This window comes from Poecilia reticulata, linkage group LG16, assembly GCF_000633615.1.
Source record: "Poecilia reticulata strain Guanapo linkage group LG16, Guppy_female_1.0+MT, whole genome shotgun sequence".
Lineage (NCBI taxonomy): Eukaryota > Metazoa > Chordata > Actinopteri > Cyprinodontiformes > Poeciliidae > Poecilia > Poecilia reticulata.
In genome coordinates, this window is record NC_024346.1 from 14,747,509 (window position 1) to 14,767,970 (window position 20,462).

The 20,462-nt window shown below is 37.7% G+C and overlaps 3 protein-coding genes across 6 annotated transcripts; 2 read left to right on the top strand and 1 right to left on the bottom strand.

Moving 5' to 3' along the window:
• Nucleotides 1-776: 776 nt before the first annotated feature.
• Nucleotides 777-5,974, bottom strand: LOC103477876 (sialoadhesin). 4 transcript variants are annotated; one of them, XM_008431210.2, is made up of 9 exons: nucleotides 5,479-5,974; nucleotides 4,414-4,482; nucleotides 3,353-3,754; nucleotides 2,861-3,172; nucleotides 2,517-2,780; nucleotides 1,987-2,259; nucleotides 1,613-1,715; nucleotides 1,361-1,526; nucleotides 777-1,232 (listed from the first exon to the last, which is right to left on the bottom strand). In XM_008431210.2, exons 1-9 carry the CDS (start codon nucleotides 5,561-5,563, stop codon nucleotides 1,077-1,079), a joined length of 1,830 nt encoding a protein of 609 aa, XP_008429432.1. In that variant the 5' UTR covers nucleotides 5,564-5,974; the 3' UTR covers nucleotides 777-1,076. The 4 variants fall into 4 exon arrangements, with proteins under 4 accessions (XP_008429432.1, XP_017165260.1, XP_017165261.1 ...); XM_017309771.1 differs by having other exon boundaries at nucleotides 3,353-3,751; nucleotides 5,479-5,973; XM_017309772.1 differs by having other exon boundaries at nucleotides 4,414-5,974.
• A 30-nt stretch (nucleotides 5,975-6,004) lies between these two features.
• On the top strand, nucleotides 6,005-12,310 carry LOC103477877 (protein NLRC3-like). The gene is made up of 7 exons (XM_008431211.2): nucleotides 6,005-6,349; nucleotides 7,242-7,325; nucleotides 7,781-7,831; nucleotides 8,319-10,125; nucleotides 10,308-10,394; nucleotides 11,232-11,399; nucleotides 11,499-12,310. Exons 1-7 carry the CDS (start codon nucleotides 6,022-6,024, stop codon nucleotides 11,815-11,817), a joined length of 2,844 nt encoding a protein of 947 aa, XP_008429433.1. The 5' UTR covers nucleotides 6,005-6,021; the 3' UTR covers nucleotides 11,818-12,310.
• Nucleotides 12,311-14,123: 1,813 nt separating this feature from the next.
• Nucleotides 14,124-20,462, top strand: LOC108167007 (myelin-associated glycoprotein-like). Its single transcript, XM_017309336.1, has 4 exons — nucleotides 14,124-14,962; nucleotides 18,811-19,134; nucleotides 19,261-19,482; nucleotides 20,431-20,462. Exons 1-4 carry the CDS (start codon nucleotides 14,950-14,952, stop codon nucleotides 20,460-20,462), a joined length of 591 nt encoding a protein of 196 aa, XP_017164825.1. The 5' UTR covers nucleotides 14,124-14,949.

Consider the following 20,462-nt stretch of genomic DNA (forward strand, 5'->3'; position numbering starts at 1 on the left):
AGAAAGTGGTAGGCAGAAAAGCCGGTGAGATTGATTTAATTTAATTCAGGATATAATTGATCTTATTCAATTACTAATAAAAAGCCAAATGTTTTGAGTCAACGTATGTCAGTTATAAAACTTTAGCTTATTTTATGTATTGTTTGGAATGGAGTTTGGGGTGAGAAAAATTAGTCTATAGAAAATTACTGATTCTGGGGGATCTCAATGCATGTCATGGCCAGAAGGGAAGTATAATCCATATTTTGAGTTCAAAATATGCCTCAAAATGTCCCACTGGAACATGGCTAAAAAAATTGCAAGAAGGAGATTTCAGTCATGTTCCACATTCCGTGACCATATTTGAGGGCTGGAATGTAGATGATCTGTCAAACCAAACATTCAAGTGCTTACTTTCAAACGTATCTTTTTTTCCCATAATGGACCATATTGGTATAATCATTACAGGAGATGAATCTCTAATGTTGTAGTCATCTGACTCCTGCCTCATCCTGCCGTCACTCATAAACATGACAACTGGAATTCGTATGCTCAAGGAATGTCTCAATCATGTGTGACATGCAGATCAGAGGGATGGGGCCTGGGCATGCTACTTTCTGGCAGCATAATCAGATATTTTTGGCCTCTGCCTCATACCCCTTAATAATAATAATAATAATAATAATAATAATAATAATAATAATAATAATAATAATAATAATAATAATAATAATAATAATAATAATAATAAAATATCCACATAACAGTAAACTGAATGTTAATGTTCATAGATTAATTTTTATTATTTGCTGTCCTTTTTGGAATTCAAACATTGATCAATGTTTAAAAAACAAAAACATTCACAAGAATATTTAAAGTACAGTGTAAGTAAATAATATCTTATATTCTTACATTGCAGACTTAAGAAAATAAAACTTTAGCAGGAATATAACTCTTCCTTAAAAAAAAAAATTCAGAATACCCATACGTCACAGTATTGAACACTATATACATTGCAGACAGGAAGTAACACGAGCACAATTGTCCCAAACATTAGAGAATCAATTTCCAGTTTTTTTTTTTTTTGGTTTTAAAATTCATAGGATCTCTACATAGATGGCTGTCTCTGGATCATCTGGAGAGGCACTTTGGACCTCTGATGTATCCCTGAGTCCCACACCAGCTCCTCTATCTCTTCTTGCAACATCTCTGCCTCTTCTCCTCTCCCCACCTCTTCGGCCCATTGGACGGACCTGAAAAACAGAGGTAAATTATTGAAAAACAAAGTGGACAGTATGTAAAATAAAAAAAAATAAAAACAATTGGGATGCGTCTCCCATTAAGTATGAGGTTTTTCTTTAAGAACCAAAATATATAATACCTGCTTTGTATGGACAAAAACAGGTGTGGAGTTCTGATACACAAGTTGGTAGCTTCCATTGGTGTAAACATTTGTCACTTCAGTGCAGTTAATGTAGAGAGGCATCCTGTTCTGATAAATTCCTAGTCCTTCAGGGAAGACAGCTTGATGTCTGATCATGATGTGTCTAGAAGTGAGAAGACCAAAAGCCTTGTATTATAAATATGTAGAAATAACATCTTCATTTTATAGGTAAATTTGTTTCACACACACCTTTTAGCTCTCCTTCGAAAGAAGCAGACAAGCAGGGACAGAAGGCATACGCACAGTGAGATGACCACAGCAGGTAAAATGATCCAGACCATGAATGAGGTTTCTGGATGTTGAATACAAAAGCAGCATAAATCAGTATATAAAGCTTTACTGTATGCTATCCATACCAATTACAGTGACTTTAGGAAACCAGTAAGACCACTTTATGACATAAAATAAAATCCCTCAATCTTTTATTTACAGAGTTTTCTTCATTTTTAAAATATTTGTAGGCTGTGGGCATATTGTGTACGTAGTTCAACACCAGCAACACATGAAAAGAAAAACAAGAGGAAGATGTTCTTTTTGTTAGTGTGGCAAGAATAGAGACATACCTTCCTCCCCCTGCAGCAAAACCAGGGAGTCATTTCCGAGTGCGTTGAATGCAAAACAGATTACACTCAGTGGTTTGTCCATGTATCCCCTCAGAGACACTGTGAGCATGTCGAGCTCTGATGTTACAGACACGTTGTAATCATAAGATGGAACAGTCCCATTGATGCTCCAGGTGACAGCTGCTTTGGGGTTGGAGTCGACTGAACAGCGACAGCACACCTCAGAATCCTCCACGACGCAGGTGGAAGAGGGACGTGAGATGGAAGGCTTATCTAAAAGAAACAAGAGATGGGAATCTCTTAGGATTTCAGTAACACTCAGATAGAGCTCCACTTGTGCAATATGTGATATCTAAGTGCAAAGCAGGTGTCATCTGTACAAAACCCAACCAAACACAATAGAAAGACGAACATCCTAAAACCACAAAACCCCAGCGTCTGGTTCTAAGAAAACAATCTTTCTGTTTTTCAAAGTGTTTGGTGTCAAGGAAAACATTGCAACAATAAAGTCGCACAAAGGATATATTTACATTGTATATTAAGCAATGTAGGCTTGGATTCTCCTCGACCAATGGTGTTCTTGGCTGAGCAGCGGACTCTCATGTCTTTGGTCACGTTGAACACTCGCAGACTGTGCGATCGGTGGTGGAGGTGCACAGTGTGGCCGTGTTTAGTGTAGGACCAGCGATACTCTGTTGCTGGAGGGTCGGCTTTGCATGAGCAAACAAGCAAGGCGTTGCCCCCCTGCTGAACGATCAATGTCTGAACCTCCACCTTCACATCTTTTGGTGGAACTAAAAGCATGGGTAAAGGAAACCAGGTTAGATTAAACTCAGCAAAGAAACAAAGATATAAGGGCAATCGTTTTGCTTACATGTCACATGAAGGTCCTTCACCATGGCTAACATTTTGGTTTCTGGATATTTAACCGCACACCAGAGCCGGGGCTTCACTTGGTGGGATGCGATGAAAGACAAAGAAGCCAGCAGCATCCACTTGTGGGGACCCAGGTGGAGCGTTTGTAGCTCTCCTAGCTCGCTGCTGTTGAGTTTGGCTCCTTGGTCCCACTTCCACTGCAGGGTCGGGGGTCTGGAGGGACAGTGGTAGCTGACGGAGCAGTTCAGGGAGACCCACTGTCCTTCTTTGGCTGACAACACGCCGCTGATGACAGGAGGCTCAGGGTTGTCTATCAGCAAGAAAAAAAACATCTGTGTATTTTCTCTTTTAGAATTTATTTAATTAGTAAATCAGCAAAACTACAATAATTGTCATTATTGTAAACTGTAAACTGTAAACCTCTCAAACAATTTCAATTACTTTCCATAAAACAAAGACAGACAGAGCAAGGTATTTTTATGCCACTCACCGATGATGTCTACATTTACAGTCCTCGACACCCCCCAGAGTAAATCACTGCCTTTCTTCAGAGCCAGTTCAAACACCTTTGGATCATCCGCTCTGAGCTGTTCTATCTTCACTGAGCAGTCTCCATCGGACACTTGGCCATAGAGCAAAGTCCGGCCGAGGAAATCCCTGCTCACTTGGTCTTTGCTCTCGCTGTTGAAAGCAGTGCTCCTGAGAGGGAAAAAAGGTCCACCACCTCTGAACCTGAGCCGCACGTCCACCCTCTCCTTCCGTCCCCTGGTGGGGTGAGGGTCTACAGGTGTGAAGGAGCAAGGGATCACCATGCAGGAGCCAACCACACCCTGTACACGGTCAGGGACTGAGGGCACAGGCGAGACAGCCTGGACCCCCATCCACAAGGCTGCTTCCGTAACAAAGAAAAGAAAATAACTTAGAAAGCAGAGAATTACCTTTTTACTTTACTATGATTATAAATTAAAGGAATATAAACAGGGGACACTTGAAAAAACTATGGCCAAGCAGTTGTAAAACAATAATTTCTTTAGAGATTATTGTCACGTTTAAGCGACAGAAATTCCTCACATATATTAATGATAATGGAATGGTTATAGTATTGCATTTAATCGCAATTTTTTTCATCTCCAACATAAAATACTTGTGCAATAGATATATTTAGAAAAAAGGAACAGCGTAATTGTGCCCTTAGCCCTGGTAATAAGTGTCCACTCTGCACATTGCTCAAGAAAATATATGTGCAAGTTACAGTTTTCTAAATAATATGTTGCATTTTGAATTTCATTTTCTGTACAATGAACTAGAAATAAGAAAAAAATACAACATAATTCACTAAACAATTTCACCTTAGCCACTGAAGACTGCAGAAAATATCAATGTAAAGCAAAATAAATTTCACCACTGTTAGAATAATCATGACTGATTTAACCAGCTTCCTTACTGACTATATCAGTTTATCATGCATATTAACTAACAATAAAAATCTTAAGAATTTCTACAAAACGAACATCTACTCACTAGATAGTAATAAATTAATTCACTACTCACCAATAAGTTGGAGACATTTAAAAAAGCTTGTGTCTCCATGCATGGCTGCAGCACTTTTCTTCCAGTAGACTGGGGAAGGGAATGAAAGGGGCAAAGAGGAAGTGGGTCTTTTTCATTGTGTCACCATTGTCTACTAAGCTACCAATGCAAATGCTATTAATAACTGGTTTGAAATCTGTCTGAATCTTCCAAAACATGGTTAATATGATTTTCTTTGTCTTGCTAACCAGAAAATAGTTAATTTTAAATTATACAGCAACTTAGATTTTATTTTTAAAAATGTATCCTATACAAAAAAAGTGGAAATTATTTGCTTCAGAAAAAAAGACATCAGTAAGACAACACATGACAAGGAGTGAGTCACTCTCATGCTGCTAGTCATTTCCCTAAAGGCTCCAAATGTGCCAAGTTCTTTCCTCTTGTTTTTACATGTCACAATTGTAAATGTGAACATGTTTCATTGGAATTTAATTTAACAAATCAACACAAAGTACTGCAAGAGTGTGATTTTTTTATGCATACAAATCTGAAAAGTTTGAAGGGCATTTGTGTTCAGTCTCTTTTGTGGTAAGCAATATACAGGACTTTCCAGGTATTTTTTCAACCATTTCTTTTTTCATGTTACTATTCCATGGAGGTCAATTTTGTGGTGTGCATAACAAGAATAGTTGTCTTGTCAACAGATTCTGTTTGTTAAGCTAAGGATTTCCATCTGCTTAGATGGATGGTCATGTCTTAGGAGGTTTGCATTTAATTAAACTTTGCTCTGTGGGGAGTTTAATTCTTGGAGTTGATTTTATAACTGAACACTTTTCCATGCCACACTTTTCAGATTTTTATTTGTAAAAATTTGAAATAGCAATTTTATATGCTATAGTGTTGGTCTATTACAAAAAATATGATATAACGCTTTGTTTTTCATTGTGTGAAAAGGTTCAAGGGATACATATACTTTTGCAAAGTATTGTAATAAACCTCCAATGTTGATGATAAAAGGTTGTAGGAAACTCTCCACAACAATAAGACCATAAAACAATGTAAAAAAATGATTAATTAATAGTTAACCTGTCTGACAATGAAGTTTTGCCGTCTGGCAACATATAGAGATGCAATAGCTCACTGCTGAAAGGAAAGCACAGCAGAAAAACATTATTATTATTATTGTAGTATTTTAACAGGACACATGTCCTCTAAGACTGTTCAAGAAACATTCTGAATGTTCAGTGTGTCTCATGTTTGGTGGGTGAAAATGAGAGCGTTGTTCCACATATTTAAACTAAAACAAATGGACAGTCAGGTGCAAAACCCTGAACATTGAACCTTTGGAGAGTTGCCACCTTCAACTACTACTTAAGACAAAGACTAACTGCTGTTGCTGCAACACTCAGCAGAAAAAGGGGAGTGTTGCAGGAGGAGCAACACTCACCTGACTGAGGAGATAATAACAAACTAGGAACCACAGGAAGATCTATTTTTCACTTTATGGTAAGGTTTTAGGAGAATCCTTTAAAAGTAAAAGTCTGACTATTTCAGCTTTGTAAGACAACTTTAATGTGTAAGTTTTAATTTGAATTGAATCTCAAAATTTTGGCAGTATTCTCTGAAAACATGACCTCGGCTCAGGAGCTGCTTCGATCTCAGAGGGAACTGTTGCTGAACTGGACTTGCGACCATCCAGCTCCCCTGTTACGTTGGCTCTACGACGATGAGGTGCTCTCTTCCAGCTCCTACCCATCTTTACTAGAAAAATCCCCATCTGATGCTGTGGCTCAGGCTCTGGAGACAGCATGTGCCTCAGAGGAGAGCAGTCAACGGTTCCTGCAGGTGCTGAGAGAAGTGCAAGATTATTACTGCAAGGATCTGCACATTTGGGTGGATAGACACTGTAGATCTTTTGCAAACAAACAACCACCGTCTGAAGTGGTAGAAGCTGAAGGTGAGGATGGTTTGGAATGCTACTCATAACTGTGTTGTGTTTTCAAACTACATCAATGTAGAGAGTAGAGGTGAATGATGATTGCAAATTTTAGCGCGTAAGGTCATATTTGCACAGGTAGATTATGTTGTTTACTGGTCAGCGACATCAAAATTGGCAGAACTTTGATGCTCTGCCAAGGCGTTTTTGATGACTTTCGCAATTACACAAAGATAATGCATAGGAAACATCACAATAAACTATACCTCTAACTCTTGTGTTATTAAAGGTACAGGGTTAAACTAATTTAAATCTTTCTTGAGAAACAGGAGTTCTTTCAGTCCATTTGTTACAATCTAGCTTTGTTTTAACTTGTGGGTAAGTCACTGCCCATTTGTAGGTTCAATCCTTTGCTCATCTGAACAACACAGATAATAATTTTATTGCTCCTTGCTAACCTACTTCTATACGTGAGCTTTGAGCTCTTGTTGAACTGAATATTCTAGCTTTGTTATTGTTTTCACACTTAAAAAAAAATCTATTTTACTAATTTCACTTGGCTGTGTCCTATTGTTTCATTCTAACCTTAATTTAGCTGTTTACTATACTGATAATATGACTTGTGCACATTCATAATTTAATGATTTTAAATGTTGAATGATAATAAAATTTGAGGTTGATTCTGTGTGAAACATTTCAACACTGCAGCACTATGTTAACTTTTCATCCAGAGCCAACAGTGATTCACTTAACTTTTTTTGATGTACCAATATCAATAAAATTAATTTGGAACTACAGATATTGTAGATTTTCAGGTGAAGCAAGCAGGAATATGTGAAACTATTCAGACCTAAATGTCAACAGTCAACTCATTTTATATGTCATATGTCTAATTACATTGATTATGTGACAGATAAGCACAAGAAATCAAAAGGACCCATTGCTAAACTATTCAAAAGGAAGAACAAAGGATTCTCCATAACACCAGAGGTTAGAGGTATGAATACAATTTTTTTAACAAGAACTAAAGTACTACTAAAATACTTTTTTGGCATGTATGGCAGGGTATGAGAAAATACCAGTATTCATACAAGAATGTAAAATGAAAAGGTGAATGATTCAATGGACTTGCATTTCAAACAGAAAAGCCACACTTCCTTGTATGTATAGATAATTCCTTGCCTATTTAGGCAAGGAACTATTGTAGTAGATGACATTGAGTCAGCACCATAAAACTTCATAAAATTTGAATAAACTCTGGTCACACTGGCGTTTAGCAACAAAGACCATGTGCTCCCTTTGATGTCATTGCTGAATATTGGTGTTAATACTATTATAATTCAGGAACCATACAACAAAGCAATTAAGCGGTTTTGAAACTTACTTTTTAAACCATTGGTATGTTGACACCAATGTTATATTAATACGATAACTATATATGTCATTATTTAGGTAAGAAAGATCTAAAACCAACAAGGAGTCAAAGGGTGGCCAACCTCAAAGGTAAGTACAAAACAATACAAAAAGATTTTTTTAGATATAAAAAAATACAGAGCTTATCCAGTGCTATGTGCACCAGCTTCAACACAAAACAGCCAGAGTTTTCTGTGCTGGAGGCACATTCGAGAAGACTAACAACCAACAAAAGTGAATTAAACCATCAGTTTGCAAAGATAGTTTGACAAATGCTGTAATTTACTTGATAAATGATTTCCTTCAACTACAGTTTTCTACATTTTTTTAGAGATTAATTTAGGGCTGATCAGAACTAGTCGCAGAGACTTATTAGGTGATATATGGGCATGGCTTCAAGGTACGTTGATGGCTGGGGAAAAATAAACTGGGTCATAGATGATTTAATTATCATCTTTAAAAGAAACCTTGGTCTAATATTGAAAATCCAATGATGAAAACTGATGTTAAAAAGAAAGATCAGAGAAATGTAATTTAGCAACAACATTTCATAAAATTAACATATGTTCTATTCCAGCTCAAATTTCTATCCACAAAACAACCTTACTGACGCGCATGAAGGAGCTGAAATGTTACTCGGAGGGCAGTGGAGAAACTTCAAACTCAACTTCTCACATTGAGATTCGGTACACTGACCTCTTCGTGACAGAGGACAACGACTTCACTGACAGCAGTCAACATGAGTACTTTGACTTGGCAAGCAGACGAGCCCGTATCTATGTCCACCAATCATGCCAGCGCATTAGGCCAAGCCAACTACTGAGTCCTCAAGAGACAACAGGACAGCCACCTAAAAGGGTTAAAGTGAAGGGTATCGCTGGTATTGGAAAGAGTGTAGCGGTCCAGAGGCTCGTCTACGAATGGGCGATTGGAAAGAGCATGCGTGAATTCACCTGCATCTTTGATTTATCTTTCAGAGAGCTCAATCTAATTGAAGCTCCTATTAGTTTGTTGGAGCTACTTGGAGAGAGGTTCTGGCACTTAAAGGATGCTCTTCCTGATCTGTTCACTGCACCAGGATCTCTGCTCTTCATCCTCGATGGCTTAGATGAGTTTAGATTCTCTTTAGACTGGAAAAGTCGGGATAAAAACATTGGTATGAAGTCAAAGCTGCCAGTGTCTGAGCTGATAGTTGCTTTGATTAAAGGAAATCTTCTCCCAGAGGCATCCATCATTCTCACAACAAGGCCATCTACAGAAGCTCCAAAGCGTTTCTTTCAGAGATGCTGTGTGGTGCTGGGCTTTGAGGAAGACCAGGTCAAAGAGTATACCACCAAGTTCTACAAGGACAGGAAAGTCGCACAAAAAGTCTACGACTACATCTCGAACAATGACAGCATTTTTGTGTTGTCCTTTATCCCACTTTATTGTTACATCATCTGTACTGCTATGCTGGAGTTCTTCTTGGGATCTCAGGATGTTGGTGACTTTAAATCTCTGGAGTTAAGCCCGCCCAGAACAGTGAGTGAAGTTTACTTCTGCTATCTGTTAACAACAGTAAAACACCATGCACTGAGGGCAAGTGCAGAAAGATCAACTTCAAGATCAGAAGTTCTCTCCCAAGCAAAGCAACAGCTGACAAACCTGGGAAAACTGGCCTATGAAAATCTCCTGCAGAGGAAGATCATGTTCAGCAGAAAAGACCTGGAGAATTATGGTGTAACACCAGCTAATATCCGAAGCACCTTTCTTTGTCAGATCCTTCATCCTCTCAAAGAGGAGGCAATGGAGATGTTTTCCTTCTTCCACTTGACTGTTCAGGAACATTTGGCAGCCCTCTACTGTGCCCTCAACCTCTTCAGTCAGGAGGATATAACTCAAGCTTTAAACCTCTGGTGCTTTGGGTTACAGCCACCATCTGTCTCTTCAACATTGCTTAAAAACATAGAGCTTAACATGGACATGCTGGATAGTCTCCAAATGTTCACAAGGTTCTTTATGGGTCTTCTCCGAACGAGGTTAGCAAAACAGCTAGATGGTCTTGTTGACCCGTCCAAGGAGGAGGAGAATGGAATCCCCACCGGTTTGGGTTTATGGTTCCAAGACCAATTTAAACACAGGGAGATGAAAAACGAAACGGCATTGAATCTTTTGCATTGTTTGATGGAGTTTCACACGAACGAGACCACCACCATCGCAGCACCAGAGATTAAGAAGCTTAACTTGTTTAAAATGAAGTTGAGTATTGTGGACTGTGCAGCAATGCACTATGTGCTGAAGTTTTCTCCACACACACTTCAGGAACTCAACCTGGGTTACTCAAACATTGGAAACAAAGGACTCAACCGACTGAGGCCAATCCTCCATCGCTGTGAATCTCTCTAGTGAGTCCTGCAATTTATATTCACATATCAACATTTGAATAATACAAACTAACTGTCTGTGTTAGCAGTCTGATCTGAACCTATCCAGTGATCTCTTTCAAATACATCCTGGCATGTAACAAGTCTGATCCCCAGCAAATAACAAAAATCAAGTGCACAGATGTTTTTATCCTCTGTTTCAGTTTGAGATACAACTGTCTGGATTGGCAAGCAGCGATATTAGAATCTGCAGTTCTGAAATCAAACGGATGCCAAGTCAGGAAACTCTTGTAAGTCTTCTCAGAATCTTAAATGCAACTGAAATAATTAATTTTAAGAAGACTGGAATTTTCAAATAAACTATGCAACCTTAACTCCTTATTATAAAGCGCATTCTGTGCTTCGAAAAATTATTTGCTGATGACAGATCTCTTCCTTTTCTGCTTTTTGCCACACTTATGTGTTTCACATCATCAAATAGAATTTATAGTAGAAAAATATTAGTAAAGATGAGTAAACAGAAAATGCAGTTTTCATTCAGTGAAGTTAATGAGTTCATTTACTAAGAGAAAAAAAAAGCAAACCAGCGTAATCCTGCTTGAAAAAGTAATCTAGAAGCAGATTGTTTATCCCTGGCAGCAACAGCTAAGATCAAGTGTTTGAGGGAATTGGCAGTAGCCACACTGGAGGATTTTTTAACATGACTGGCTAAGTTAAGGCCACACAACAGCATCTCAACCAGATTTAAACTCAGACTCTGAACCTTACAGACGTAGACTTAATAACCCTCATGACTTGAGCTTCAAATCATGAAGTCTTACCCAAATAATTTTGTACATAATTTTCTGGTGAAGAACAGAATGCATAATTCCATCAATTAAAGCAAGCTGTCCAGATGCTGAACCAATATTATCAATATTGAAATCATTTGAAGATCTTAAATTCATAAGTTTGATGAAAAGCAAATACTTTTTCACAGCACAGGATGTGTTTTATCTGAAGGGGTTACGATTATTTCTACAGCCTTTGAAAAATCTAAGAAAGAAAAGGAAACCTTTACATGTCAGAAATAAGCAAATACAATCTACTAACGTATTTGATAAATTTTTGTCAAACCACTCTTATAGTATGTGTGGAAACAACCTGGGTCCAGAAGGGGTTAATGAGCTGTGGACCGCCCTGGAGAACAACACCACTGTTGAAGAGCTCTATCTGGACATCACTGGCATCACAGAGAAAGGGACGGAAAACATTGTTAACTGTCTCAGCAAAAACACTTCCCTGAAGATTCTGACGTAAGACAGACACATTTAGCCTGCTTCTATGTGGTAATCACAACTGCCATCTAGTGGAGGCTGAGTATACAACCACTGTTTTATTCCCTTTTTTTTTAGAATTGTTGGAAATGACATTGGAGAGGTGGGCAGAAAAAGGCTCAGAGAACTGCAGAAATTGAGACCAGATTTAAGGATTATTGCAAATTTCGTGGACGACCTGGGGTTGCTCCAGGCCTACCTGGGCTGGGTGGAGGAGATCCGTGCTGACAGGGACCAGATGGACTCGGTGAAGAATGTGGATGCTCTGCAGTCAGTGCTGCGAGGCCTGCAGAACATTGGAGGGGAAATGGAGAAAGGAGAGAATGCAGATAAAGCTATGGAGCTCCAGATAAAAATTGAGGAGTTGCTAAAATCACATCTGATTGGAGGGAGTTGAGCACAACTTTTGTTTCATATTGCAATATGAAACAAAAGTTGTGTGTAATCAACTTTGTCTTTGATTATTCCAACACAAAGTTGTGTGTTGGAATAATCAAAGACATTTTAAACAAACTGACATAATGAGTTTAGTCTGTTAAAGCAGGCTTTGAACCTTCTCTGAATTTTATGTGGCGTGGGTTACTCTATTTTTTTAAAAGAAGCTCTAGAAATCACGGGTAAGTTCAGGTGGTTCTGTAAATGTAGAAATAACCAACATATTTTTTGTTAACAGAATTTCTACCTTTTTTAGACATTGATCATGAACCACTATTATTGCAGATGTCAAACATAGAAAATGTATATTTCTTAGTCCATAATTCACTGAAACAGAAAAATTATTGTGTGCTATATTGTGTGCTTTGTGCCTTAATGTTTGGTGGCTGAAAAATAACTAAAAATAAATAAAAGAATAAATGAACAGATAAGTAAAATTATAATAAAAATATTCAAAATGGAACTCAAAGACTTTTACTTTAAAAAATCATACTATCCTTGGATTCTTAATAATAATAGTATGACAACGGGAGGAATGTATTATCTGAACGACACAATGTGTGATAGCAGTCAAGCTGACGGGTCAGAAATAATCTGTAATAGAATTAAATATTTGCGTTTAAAAGTTTGGTAAAGTTGCAACATATAAGAAAATGTGTTGTGTTTAACAGTACAACAAACGCATATGATAAAAGCTGGAAATTAATTACTTTATAATAGTGTCTACAAAGGAGAAACATAAAGATAGAGGATTTCAATATTTTGACAAGACTGTAGAATCTTAAGAGTGAATCTGTGCAACAGAAAAAGATAACATTTGTGAAAAATATCAAAACATAAATTATTAACAATATTCTGAAATTATTTCCTTTGCTTTGGTATTATAAATATTTTTAGTATGAGAATCCCTCTGTTTCTTCAACAAAGTAAATAGGTAAATGTTAGAAATATTTAGTATTTTATCTTATGTTTACTGTTTTTGATGTGTGAAGTTGATTTAATCGTGCTGTGTATCACCATTGTTCTGTGAGTAAATCAGTCCCTGCATTGCAGCTACAGGAGGAAACAAACAGGAACTGGACTCTGCACTCACACTCTGCACTACTCAGCTGAGAGGTGCAACAAGACTGTGACTCAAGATAAAACAACAGAAGAAACACTAACGCTATGTAATTAACTCAAGGTAACCGAATAAGCTATGTAACTAGGGACCGCAATAAGAAAATAAAAAGAGAGGGTACGGCAGAATGTGCTTCAGAACGGTAGGAGATTGTAACTGAAGTACGTCTCTGTCCGTTCTCCTTGATGGTATAAAACTCTCTCGTCTTTCTCCTTTTTGCGTGATGTTTGAATGTTGTAGGTTGTTTGAACCTGACAGTAAAATAAACTATATTAGTGTGGTAATATGAACATAAAAATATTTATTTATATTTTCACTTATTATAAGTGGCATATGTAGCCTCCAAATAGGCAAATAGGAAGTCAATCAATCAATTTAAAGGGCAGGTTGGAAGGAGTAATAGACCRAAATTGCAGCAAAATATTGTGAGATGCATGCTTGTAGAAGGACACGCAAGTTTTGACCCAACTTCTGTGAAAGCTGCAGTAGCCAGCCCTCTGTCTGCATTATTGCAACTCTAAAATTATTCTTGTAGTGAAGAAATAAACCAGAATTTTCTGCGTCATGTCAATTAGTACTGAGAAAAAGAAGTGTTCTGAAATGGGTGTGAGATTTTTTTAGCTGAGATCATTGCCAAAGCAAAGATGTTACTGTCAATAATATTTCTGGCAACATGTTCACACTTTATGACCAGCTTTTACAGCAAGTCAAAATCTTGTTCCTGTTCGAGCCCGTTTTACAGACTTTATAGCAGGCAAAGTTTATGGTGGCAAAGTTGGCAACATTGTTGCCTTGCAGGAAGMTCCTGGGTTTCAGACCTGTGCAGAGGTTTTTCTGCATTGAGTTTGTATGTTCTGTGTATGCAARGAGTTTCTCAAGGTACTCTGGGTTGCTTCCACAGTCTWATAACATGACTGCTAGGTTAACTTACCTCTGTAAAAACGACTCCTAAGTTCGAGTGTGAGCTGTTTTGCYTATGTGTCGAACTGGTTTTAGACATCCAGYCATGAGAGAATGAAACACATTTAAAGCTGTTATGATAACTAGTGCTTTAACTAGAGAATGCGTTCACTCTGATCCCAGCAGCAGGAAGAAGAGGAAACTCTGTGATAACTTTAACTTCCAAAAACTAAAACAAAACCACCTGCTGCCCGGGTTTAATCCTGATGAGAGCTTGATGRTGGTGAAGGAGTTGAGAATRTCAGGCTGCTGTTGGYAGTACACAAATACAGTAAGTTCTCCCTTAAGTGGATCGCAGAAAACACAAGAGCTTCAGGTAAACCTGGAACACAGGAAACAAGGCAAATAGAGACTGGAGATACAAGAGACACAGGAAGTTCAYTAGAAATCTAGAGCATACTAGAGCTACCATCATAGGTGTAGCTTTTACTTGTATATCGTTTTATCAACTGCAAAGGACCCAAAATGCTTCACACTACACCCTTTCACACACCTATTCACACACTGATGGTGTCAAGCTACTGGATAGCAGCACACAGACAGGAGCACCGGTGCTGCCATGCACTGGTCCTTTGACCACCACTAGCAGTCAAGGTGGGTGAAGTGTCTTTCCCAAGGACACAACAACCAACTAAACTAATAGTCCCTGTGTGGATCAAAAGGTGGCTCCTGCCGTCAAAAATGACCCCTTTCCTGGTGACTGTGAAGGACAATTCCCACACGGTTTATTTGTGTTTTAGTACAAAGCCTCCATAGACTGAAATTAATTATTTATTTCAACCTTGTGTAATGTATGTTTTATTTTAAGATTTGAGTTGTTTACTCCTTGCTGTAGAAACAACTAAAGGTTTTGTGATCATATTGGTTGGATGGATGACATCAGATATCTAAGGAAAAAAAGAAAGGTGGTGGTGGTAACTATTTTTATCCTGTTGGTTTTATTTCCTCTTTAAAAGTCTGCGCCTCCGTATATATGAGTTACTTATAGAGAATGACTCCTTCTCTGCAGACCTCATGAACATGCACAGTAAGTCATTTTGACCTACTCTATGTAAGGCATACTAGCTTAAGAAACATTTTGTTTACTGATCTTGGTTTGCTGTAATGGAAATAAGCACATTAAGAATATATAGAACAAGGGAGAACGTTTGATTCACAGTGGTGTAAAATATGTAACTTTTTTAAAAAATGTATCTGTCGGGGTTTGTCTGAAATATGCTTCTAAATGAAACATTAATTTAAAAAAATTAAGTCTTCATTACATTAACTAATGGTAACAATTGAGTTAAAAATTAAATCTGGTTTTCTTTTCTACTACATTGCCAGGCTTTGTAACTTATCAAATTAAATYGTGGCTGAAATAATTTTGGAAAACTAAACATGTACACTTGTGCTCTGTCTGCACCTCTCTATAACTGAGAGGTGGCTGAATTTGTAGTCAGTCACAAGCTGCAGCCATTACACAAGTTATTACTGGAGTTATTACTGCATTAGTGACCTTCTACCCTCCCTTTGCAAGTTGCCCTAGCCCTCCTGAATGCCTCTCCCTAGGCTGTCTCTTGCAGCACTGTACTGATCACCATCACCAGATTTGTGTGAGATGTAATACTTTTCTTCAATAGATTTTGGATCTTTCTTTATATGCTGCGATTGGAACAACCCAGAAACCACACCATTTTTTCGCAGCAATACTTTCTAAGGAGACATTTACATCTCCCTATATGTCTTTGTTGTTCAAAGACTTCCCAGGTGTTCTTATGACAGAGCTGGTCAGAGGTTCCTGCAAGACATTTTAAAAGTCTTTGACATAGTTAGAGCCTCTTTCATGATGGGACTTCAGATCAAGAGCAAAGCTGCTCAGACAAGATGAAACGAGGTGGTGACTAAACTTTATAGCCTTGTTATTTTAAGACTTAGTGGACAACATTTAATTAATTACACCTGTAATCTAAACATCCTTAAATGCATCCTCTGTTGAATGCTGATGGTGTAGTAGGCTATACCTATTTTGTTACATGTGACTGCATTGTTTTCTATTTGACTGCTATGGACATTTTTTCTATATTCACACTGATAGTTGAATATACACTGTGTAGTCCACCAGTTTCAACAGGGATGAGTGAATGAGGCCATTTTCTACCAAGCCTCTGATTATCATTAAAATCTAAAGCTGCAGGTCATCCAATTTATAAGTGAGGGAGACATGGTATTGAGAGGAATTTTGATATTTTAGCCTTGCAAGCATGCTTACTGTGCATTCCTGCTGATTTTTCCAGGACTCAAATTTACTTTGTAGATGCTCAACATAAAGAATACATAACCTATTAATATATTAACCTATATTAATAGGTTAATATTTTATATTAAGCTATTGAAGAAATACGCAAAACAAACATGAACACTGTTTTATCTGCGATTTCTAGTCTAGAAAAATGGTTGAACGTCTGATTTTTCTTCTCGTTGGATGTCTCCTGCATGGTGAGTCAAAACCAAAATGTGTTTGTTATTAGTATTATTTAATGCCACAGAGGCGTTCAAAAGCACAGACTGCATTTGTGAAGTAAAAAGAACTGCTAAATATTGAGACTTGTTCCACTCTCAATGTGACATCTACAATGTCCAATATAGGTTAAAAAGACAAACTTATTTTTATGGTTTATCTTATTGTGAGTTCATTGAAAAGGACACTTTCCTCTCTAACCAGTATGGTCTCAGTCCACCTCAACCAGATTTCAAGCAGATTCATTTTTTATTTGTAAATCCGGCCCGGCTGTTCTCAGATGAGGGACATGGCATTGAGAAGTTGCAGGTTCCACACTGCACATCATTTGTTTCTCTTGCGCTGTCATTTCTGCATCATTCACTCAGCAAATAAATTAGCTTTTAGTCATGTATATCAGGTATACAACTAAGATGTTATACGCATCATCTTGGTTGTAACAGAGGATACACAAGGGACATAGGAAGCTTTGCAAACAAAATTGAGTGGATGGTGATGATCTATTCATGTGCCAGAGTAACATTTTGGCATACAAAAATGTAACACAGTGTTGTATGACTCATTAATTTGTTAGAATGATACTGCAGGTCAGCAGGGCTGTTGCTAGTCATTATGGTCCCCTACACACAAATGCTTTGTGGTGGCGCACAGCTCAGCTGCTATGACCACTGGAGCACAGTTATAATTAATTATAACAATTTTTCACAAGTCTGATTTTTCTCAGTGCCTCCACCCTCCTGCATGCAAAAAGTGATGTGTGAGTCAGTGCATGACATAGGCGTGACTTCCTGAAGGACTGGTGTGGACATGTCCCCTCCAACTCTGGCCTGACAAGGACAGTCCCCCCCAATATTTCTTACACATTTTTTCCCTTATGTGCCTGCATCTATTTGCGGACAGTAACTCGACAGCGGCCTAGCACTGTGTTCAAAGCTTTGTAAAATGTCTACTCAGTAATCTAATGGATTGGACGTCACGTGACTTACTGTGCGCGGCAGTGCACTACATGCGCTATTGCTTTGTATTGAGTCAGGAATATCGGTGGTCAGGGAAAATGACGTAATCAGGCAAAGAATCTGTAAAAGGGACGCAATGTCTTGCTATTGATTGAAAATGCTACGACAGCAAGAAAACAAGGTCCAAGGGAATCACATTTCACAGACCAGTAAGACGTTATATGGCCATGTTCTTTGAAAAAAATGTATTAAATCTGGAGTAGGTTAGCTGTAGCTTAACTTTGTCAACCTTAACATGTCCTAGTGCTGCGAAGTTTGGAGTGTCTCTGTTCATTTAGCACAAAAATCTACTTTGTGACAGATTTTCAGTGGAGCAGGTGTTTAAGTTAGCTAATCAACCACTGCAAGTATCCATGCGATTACTTCTTAATATACATCATGCCTGAAAATAAAAAAAATAAAAAAACATAAAACTGTAATGGACTAAATCTTCTGTTTTTGTGTAGGATTTTTAATTTAATTTTTTTTAATTTCTTTATGTTTTCTATGTAATCTTTGTTCTTTCGACTCCTGGAGTGTGTGATGTTACAGAATGGGAAAGAAAAAGAATACAACTAGTTTTAAGTTGTTCTCCTTCTGGCTATTCAAAGCAATCATCCAATAGAATGAAATATTTTATAAAGCATTTGGCTCAAAGTTTGCTCAGTTTTAAACCCTGGCTCTTACAGCAGCAATTAGGTAAAATTAAATGATTGGCCATTATAAAAGATAAATTCATTCAGTCCTCTATTACTGAGGACAACCCAACTGCCTATAGCCCCCAAAAAAGTCCCACTGAAAATCTTGAGCAGAGACAAAGATGTGACATGCTGTGGTGGTTTCTGATATGGGTGATATGGGCAACCACCCAAGACAGTACCTTGTGGGGGCAGCATGAGCTGAATTGTGTAACTGTTCTCAACTGTAGGCAAGCACTGAGCAAATATGCAGACTCATTCCATAAATTAAAATATGTAATTTTTTAGCAATTCCATCACCGAGTGAAAAATATTTCAACATCCTTTCTTAGTATGTTTAATACCTTCTAAAAGTTTTTTTTTTTTTTCAATAATTGCTATTAATCTGACAAACCTCATCAGGATGTATATCGTAGATTAATGAGTAAGAATGCGTGGCATTCGCATTTAAGTTTTGGCCTTATTCTTAGCACAAAGAAAGGCCTTCCAGGTTGCATCAGCACTACCTCCCCTCCCCAGCTGTTCCTCACAATGCGTCCCCACCAATTTGAAACACAAAGTTACACCCTTGATGCAAGTCATTTATTTGTAGTTCAACCCCTTATAATTTTTACTTGAGGCAAATATGCTTTGCAAAGAGGAATGAAAGACTCATAGTTTTTTTCCGTTTTTTCTTTTTCAGGTACCAAGTGTAACAAGTTTGAGGTTTCTTTGCCATATTATGTACAAGTTTTGAAAGGATCCTGCATGACTATCCCCTGCTCTTTTGACATCCAAAATGAATTTGAAGGCCTTTTGATTAGCACATGTAAAGCAAACTGGGTCATTTACAATCAAGAAACACAACTAGTAAACCATACAACAGAAAACCTACCAAAGAAAGACTGTACTACCACCTTCAACAATATGCAGCCTGATCATAGCAAAACCTATTACTTCAGACTGGAATGTCCCAGTCAGCTCATATGGACCTATGCAAATGATTCTGTGAAAATCAATGTCACAGGTATGTTTTGAAAAGCAAATATCTTTTGGATCAAATATGTTTGACAAGCTCATACAGTTGTCTAAATAATGAGGTATTAAATGTCATGCTCAACCACTAAACCAAAGCACTCAACCTTCCTCCCAGATACTCCTCCCTCACCAACTCTGACTCCGTCCACTCTGGAGGTGAAAGAGGGAGCCTCTGTGAGTCTGACATGTTCTGCCCCAGCTCCTTGCCCGTCTCATCCTCCAGCTTTGACATGGTCTCCCAAACTGGGGGAGAGTCAGGTGAAACTGCAAGAGAATCAGGACAAAACTCAGTTTCAGACCTCCATTTTAACCTTCATTGCCTCACATAGCCATGATGGTAAGAAAATCTCCTGCACAGCTATCTACAATAAACAAGATGGAAGCCCCAGTGCATCTGTTACCGCAGATTTAACAGCAAGGATTTTTTGTAAGTTAATTTCCTTTCCCACATTTTAACATTTTACATACTGTTGAAGACAAAAATATCAGCCCACTGAATTTACATCTTTACCTTTTATTGAAATCTAAAATCATTAATGTGCTTAACAGCAGTTAAGCATTGAAAGAAAACAAAACATTCATAGAAGGGCTATTAATTTTGGACCCAACAAGTTATCCAATTATCTCATAGACACACACACAAAAAAAAACACAAACTGAAGAGAAATTGTAGTAACTGGAGATAATTTACATGTGAACGGGAAAACATGCACAAGAAACACAAATGATTAAACGGAATAAGAGTAGAAGTGTGCCATATAAAGTCATATCTACACAAATGATGTAGTCCATGTCTTGAAACTAATAACATCAGTATTACTAAACCTACGTCATGCTTTACACTTTAATTACATCGCTAATTTTTTTACCTTCACTAAAACAACGCTTTACAATTTTAACTCAAACCACCTTTGAAATTAGCCTCTAATGTGAGCTATTTTGAAATATATCACTACTGTTCAAGCAAGTTACTCAAGCATGAGAGCAAAGCTTTCTCCACTGGTGACTTCAGTCTGAAAACCTATCAAGAATGTCAAAACACAATTATATTCTTGGAAATTTATATAAATTATAGCTTTTTGTATCATTTCACACCAGCTACAACTGAAACAAGTGCTGGACTTCAGCACTGGAATTGTTTTTTTTAAATAAAACATCAAATAAAATGACAAATTTTAGTCCATGTAAGATGATGCTGATGTTGTCACTGGTTCAGAGGTCAAAACAAGCATTTCTACTGTAATAGACCAAATCTGCCATACCTCTATGTTTGTGGCTCTTGAAGCATTTACTCAAGGCACTCTCAGCACTTTGTAA